Source organism: Asterias rubens, chromosome 2, assembly GCF_902459465.1.
Source record: "Asterias rubens chromosome 2, eAstRub1.3, whole genome shotgun sequence".
NCBI lineage: Eukaryota > Metazoa > Echinodermata > Asteroidea > Forcipulatida > Asteriidae > Asterias > Asterias rubens.
Genome location: NC_047063.1, coordinates 6,779,234 through 6,786,382, shown reverse-complemented (window position 1 = coordinate 6,786,382; position 7,149 = coordinate 6,779,234). Strand labels below are relative to the sequence as shown.

The following is a 7,149-nucleotide window of genomic DNA, read 5'->3' as shown; positions in this document are numbered from 1 at the left end:
ACTTGGGCTGTGACGTTGCAAAAGAAAGGTCTATTTTGATACCAGCTAGACCACAATGCACCTAATTCCAAGTGTTACGCGCGCGCCCCGGTATTTGCGAAAAGGTCTATGCTGCTGCAGCCAGCCGTCACTGCCCTCTATCGCCCATTTGGTAATACGCACTCTAAAGCTACTGAAAAAATATTTGCGACTAGTCGCGAATTTATTCACGACTAGTCGTGAATATATTCGCGACAAGTCACAAACTTTTTCACGACTAGTCGCAAATTTATTCAAGACGTGAAAATATTCGCGACTTGTCGTGAAAAAGTTTGCGACTTGTCGCGAGTAAAATTCACGACATCGCAAAAATATTCGCGACTTGTCGTAAATAAATTCACGACGTCGCAAAAATATTCACGACGTCGCAAAAAAATTCACGACGTCGCAAAAAATATTCACGACTGGCTGTGTCCCTTCAGGGCCACCATACCCCACTGAAGTTCCGTCGTCGGTGGACGCTCGGCCCTTTTCTAAACCACGGTTTCGGCTAGGCTTCAGGATCCGTCCTCTCGTCTGAAGCTGTGAGCGTAAACGCAAAGGGGGCCAAGCTAGCCTGAAGCCGAATCCAAATCCGAAGCCCTCGCGTCGTTTCGAAAAGGGCTTTTTCTTGGGAAATCTGACAAAAGAGGGCGCTATCAGAAGAAGTTTGGAGCTGAATTACAAATCTGCAAGGAAAGAACACATAATTGAGTACACAACGTGCCCGGCCGCACTGCCCGCTGCTGCCGCCTGAAGAGGATCGAGCACGAACTGAGAGGGGGTCGGTTATTGGAGGACGCATGACGACGGGGGAGAGCCGATCTGTAAAATACCTATTTCTACCTCCATCATGAAAATACTACCATCGTCCATAGGCCAACACACATAACCTCACGAAACTTTTTGACGAGATGAGTGATGAATGCGCACGTATGTATGTACCTACGTAATACCATGACTAGCAGTAGCAGTAGTGGGCTGACCTACTTTCGTGCTGCTGGAACAGAAGCAGATTATTCTGATGAAAATGCCGAGTTAATGGCCGATTTTGCTATAGATAGTGATGATGGTGCCACCTCTCAATACATGCCAGAGTCAGTGTCGACCTCGAACCTGACAAAGGTATAAAAATAATTGATTTGTTTTTCCTTATTAAATATTACCATGTTCACAGTCACAGTGAGTATCCTGGTGTCATGTGTTTTCAGTAGGATAACAGAATTTTTTTTTCAAAATCAAAAACTGAAAGTTTTTTTTTCAAATCATCTATCTAATTTTTTAACAATAACACTAACACTTCATGGTGTGTTAACATTTTTAAATTTTTGGTTTTACGTTGCGAGAGACAGTCCGCCATTATATTAACAGTGCTTATGCATGCGCGACATCGGAGCAATGTCATATTTAATTTGAAAAAACTGTGACCTCTAGTTGACCTCTACTTCCGCGTCAACCGGAAATGTCACCATATCTCAAGAACTATACAGCAGATTTTCAAAATATTTTCAGTTATAAACTCTTTAGGCATAAAATATTAACTTTAAAAAACCGTGACCTCAAGTTGACCTGGGACCATATCTCAAGAACTATACAACAGATTATCAATTTTGGTTCAGTTATAGACTCCTTGGGCATTCAAGATTAGTTTGAAACAACTTTGACCCCATGTTGACCTTTACTTCCGGGTCAACCGGAAGTTGTAGACTCTTAGGCAATAAATATTAGTTACAATCACTGTTTCTAGTTATTATTATTGTTATTATTACTTTGACAAGTAGCATCACTGAGACTGGTCTTTCAGATCAGTCCAGTTCAAGATGGATTTTCACTTTTAAAGTTTTAAATTTTTAAAATGTGGCGTCTTTTTTTTTCAGCAGCAAAGTACAAAGGTTAATGGTGATGAGGAGATGTCAGTTGGGCATGACAACCATGAACAATCATTCTCTGGAGAAAAATCAACAGAGGTCGTCAGAGCATCCACTACAGTATCAAAGAGGGACAAGCAAGGAATTCCACTCGTCTCAGATGACTTAAGATTAGCAGTCTGTCAAGGAAATATACAACAAGTGCAATACTTTCTGGACAAAGGTGACAGTTCAATTTAGCAAATTTAACATGAACCAACAATTATAAATGTTAAATTTCTTTAATCTTGATTAGGGCTTTTTAACCCCTTGAACCCTAAACTGTGTGCATTGAAGGCCAAATAATTTGAATATCCGGTTAATGGCAAATCATTTTTCTTAACCGTAACCGCGAATACCATTTTTGACCGAACCGGATATCCACAAGGGGCGCAGATACCTTTTAGTTAACCAGATAGTCCTCTAATTACAACCAAGAAACCGGATTCCTATTGTCCGCGATCGTCGGGGTGACGACCGATTGGAATGTTTGGTCTGAATCCTTATGAAACTTCTATTAAGACAGCATAAAACAGCGTAACATACGTACTTACATGTAACTATGCTCAACTCTATAAAGAGTTAAAACAATGACATTTCAGACGTAATTTTTTCAAAGGTTACAAAAGTTTTCCTTCACGTAGAGTCTATCACGATATCAAAAGAAAAAGCAAATCGCCATCTTTAAATTAGATACGGTTATTTCCATGAATGAACCTAGTGACATTGTCTAAAACTAATATCAATCCGCCCATAAGATCTCATTCACAAACGAACGACCACAAATGAACAGCGCCCCCTAGTGGAAAATAAAATAAAATAAATAATAAAAAAAAATAGCACCCTCTAGTGGCGGGAAAAATATTTGAATATTTTTCCGGTGAATTTCGAATAGTTTGCCAGCGGCTTAACGACTACAAAAACTTCACTATTTGCCCAGCACTAGTGGTGCATTGACGCCCTGACCCTGAGCTATTTGCACATATTACCATCTACAGTGATGATCTTGGGGAAGTACTCCAAAAACTTTCCAGCGAGAATGAGTTTTATCTAAAGGAAGTTCAACCCCACGAAAAGCCCAAACCCTTGTACACAATCTGTTCGTAACTGCTTGATCCACGTTAGCTGTAGAATTTACAGGGAAGCGAGGAGTTTCAAGGGCTCTTCTTTGTTCAGAGGAATGTACACGATGTACGTGTATTAGATTTTTATATATTTGTGTGAATGGGCACTTACAAAATGTGTAGATTTCAGCATCAGAATTCATTTACTTAAGATGGGCTGCCGATATGCGATGTACGATGGCTGGTGCTGAGAAGTCAGCCATTTTACAATAGCATTTTTGCCTGCATTTTTCACTTTTTTGCAAGACACCGGACTGCATTCCTCCTAGTACGCTACCTTGAACAAAGACCATGAAGACTGATAAATGTACACATTGGTCATGATCAAGGGTCCTAGTAGGCCAGCCAAAGTATAAAATTACACTTTGGACGGCATAGTTTGTTAATGGCTGGCATCCATGCTAGATGTATGGATCATGGGCTCGGGAAGACGATTAGGGTGGATGCCCAGCTTGATTTTGAATTTTAAGGTCATTTTGGGGTCAAAAAAGGTCAAAAATCTATATTTTCAAAATTTGTGTCAAATTTAATCACATTCGATAGATCTATCCATAAAATGTATTTTTAACTTTATGTTGATACTACAAACCTGTGTAATTAACGTATAAACTTTGACCTTGTACACAAATGTATAGCAAAACGAAGTGTAAAAGTGTGATTATCTTGAAAAGGGTACATTTGGAGTACACCAATGGGAGACTTTCTGGGACGATAGAGGGCAGCAGACTTACCGGGTAAATCCATTGTTCTCAGAATTATGCGCATGTTCAGAACTACGTAAACAATGGAAATTTACCCGGTATGTCTGCTGCCGCCTAGCGTTGGAAAGTCTCCTATTGTATTTGCACTCCCCATCCTCATTGGTGCATATATTGGTTTCAAACAACTTTTTTTGAAAGGTAAATATACCCAGGCAGTTTTTGAGAAAAAAAAATATTCAAATACCACTTTCATGTGGGGTCTTAAGGACTTATTTTAAGGTCAAAATTTCAAAAAAGGCAAAAAATTTGCATTTTTGAAATTTTCACAAAATTTGACCCCAAGATATAGATCTATCCATAAAATGTATTTTTAAGTTAATGTTGATATGCCAAACGTATGTAATTAACGAATAAACTTTGACATTGTACACAAACGTATAGCAAAGCAAAACGTAAAAGTGTGATTATCTTGACATTTTGAGTATACCCGCATTTTTTGCACTCCCCATCTCAATGGTGCATATATATGTTTGAAAGGTAAATATACCCAGGCATTTTTGTGAAGAAAAAAAGTATCAAATACCACCTTCATGTAAGGTCATATTGAGGTCAAAAAGTGCCAAAAATATCAAAATTTAATTTTTTTAATGTTATCGCCAAATTTTACCCCAGGCGGCAGATCTATCCATAAAACTTATTTCCATCATCATAATGACATTCCAAGTCTGTGAAATTAAGAGTTAATATTTTGTTGTGTACACAAACTTGTAGGAAAATAAAATCTAAAGGTGCGATTTTTTCCTAAAGTGCATATCCTGAGCATACCAAATGTTTGTTTGGGAACACCTTATAGATCCCAGCACTGCATAATAACAGTTTTAACGAATCTTTTTTGAAAGGTAAATATACCAAGGCAGTTTTTGGTTTAAAAAAAATCATATTACACTTTCCGCATTGGTAAATTGAAACAAGAAATGTGTATGCTGATTCATGCAACTAGTTTGATATAGTAGTTGTATAGTTTGACGTGCTCAAAAACTGCATGTCTGATATCAAAGTTATTTTTGCTCCCAATCTTCCCAAGTACATGTACGCAGTTAAATACTCCTTTTATTAGTGATTTAACAAAGTTGAACATTCTTTTTTTGCAGTAAAATGTAGTTTAACCTAGGTAGGCCTATATTTTACATTGTAGCTACGACGGGGGTATGGGGTATTGTGCAGTGATACGTTGTATACTTTCTTATCTGGAGTGCCATTATTTAAAGCTAACTCCAGAGCTACATATAACCAGGCACACCAAAACCACTACAGCTTGACATACTTTTATGCCAAGTTTCTTTGATGAAAGAATTCTCACAACTCTTCAGACACTAGCAGACCGCAATGACACTCTCATCACTTTGATCAATCACTTTGTGGACATAACACAGGTCAGAAACATACCACCATCACAGTTGCCCGGCCACTATACACATCAGGAAGAAATGAACTTAAACGGGCAAGTCCAAAGTTTGAGATTTAAAATAAATTCAAGGGAGGACTACGTCTGCTTCAACTTTCTGAAGGATGCCAACACATGGAAAGTACTAGGCTTGGTTAGGCCTACGTACTTGTGGACAGAGGCGGGTATAAATGAAGCCAATAATTTATGACTGAGCCCATGCTTCAAGGCAAAGCCTACTTTGTGAGGCTCTGTGGCACATAAACAGTCTGTGCTTGAATCTTGGTTGGTTAACATTTTTTAAACAAGAATATGTGGAAGTTGATAAACTTGCCCAAAGTGTGGTTAACAGTTCAATTAGAGGGGCGGCAATCACACAGCAGAACTCTCCAAAGCACAGTAGGCCAGCTGTCAGATTTTCTAAGGAGTGACAATGGTTATGAGCTCATAAACAAATTCAACAAGCACTCTTGAAATCCAACTCCCAACAGTGGTCTCATTACATTGAGATGGTGGAGATTGAGCTCCACAGTACTCGGAAAGACAGATACTTGATCACCAATCTGGGAGCTTTTTCCGCAATGCTGCCGTCCCCATCATCTATAACCACAGTAACTTTGATCAATAGGGATGTGTTCATCTGGCAGATATGAAACTCCTCAAGAAGACAGATGTTGATGATGTTTAGAAGCTTTCATAACAAACAGTAAGATTTGATGTGTTCTGACTAAAACCAACCTTCGCGAAGAAGATGACACAGACTCTGATATTGTGAGAGAGATACCACTGGTGTCTTTGACAACCAAAGACATGCACCAGTTGATGTGGTAAAGTGATCTTCTATCAACTCCAGATCATGGAACGAAGTATATTATGACCATCTGGAAGCACCATCTGCTTCAAGAAACTCTTGGTTTTAGTGACGCAAAAATATTGCGCAAAAACTTTCTCTGATCTGTACAATATTAATGTTTCAACCAAACAAATTATGTACGGTACAAAAGCTTATCAAAACGATTGCTCGATGCTGCCACTGCTCAATGCTCAATTGCTCAATGCTGCCACTGGAACCTACAACGTGGTCTTGATCGCTAGATTGGAGAGGGCTCCACCAAGGCAGTGACACAGTCAAAGAGAATGGGAAAGAAAAAAACAATTAGAAAGTTCGTTGATAGACCCGGGTTCCACTCCTACACGTCAGGTATGGGCTATTGAACAAAGCTAATCTCAAGTTCTTGTGAGACGTTTTCGTAGAGAAGGGCAAGGGTCTACTGGAAAGATGAGGAATAGTACAGGCGGGGGTATCTTTATGTAACGGACGCCATGGTCCTTTTAGGAGAGATGACGTTTTGAGGACACCTTAGCAGGCTGACACCCGTAGGCTGACAAACTGTTCTGCGTGAATAGCATACAAGTACCTTTTTGTTTCATTTTACCACATAGGAAAGTTTGATATGATTTTTTTTTAATGCCTTGATATACTGACCTTTCAAAAAAAGTTGTTTTCAAACAATGCATTGCTGGGATAGGAAGTGCAAAACACTGTGTTATGCTCAAGATACGCACTTTTTGAGAAAATTGCAATTTAAGATTTAATTTCCTATACATTTGTGTACAAGACAGAAGGTTAACTCATAAGTTCACAGCTTTGGCATGCTAATTTGATGATGAAACTATATTTTATGGATAGATCTGCCGCCTGGGGTAAAATTTGGCGAAAAAATTAAAAAAACTTAAATTTTGACATTTTTGGCACTTTTTGACCTCAATATGACCTTACATGAAGGTGGTATTTGAATTTTTTTTTTCAACAACTGCCTGGGTACAATAACCTTTAAAAAAATAGTTGTTTGAAACATATACATGTATGCACCAAAAATGCTGGTACATGTATACTAAAAATGTACACTTTTCAAGATAATCACACTTTTACGTTTTGCTTTGCTATACGTTTG

The 7,149-nt window shown here is 38.6% G+C and overlaps 1 protein-coding gene across 1 annotated transcript; it reads left to right on the top strand.

Moving 5' to 3' along the window:
- The first annotated feature begins 735 nt into the window (after positions 1-735).
- LOC117307441 lies at positions 736-3,488 on the top strand. Its single transcript, XM_033792192.1, has 2 exons — positions 736-1,143; positions 1,896-3,488. The coding sequence occupies exons 1-2, from the start codon at positions 940-942 to the stop codon at positions 2,124-2,126; spliced, it is 435 nt and encodes a 144-aa protein (XP_033648083.1). The 5' UTR covers positions 736-939; the 3' UTR covers positions 2,127-3,488.
- The last annotated feature ends 3,661 nt before the right edge of the window (positions 3,489-7,149 follow it).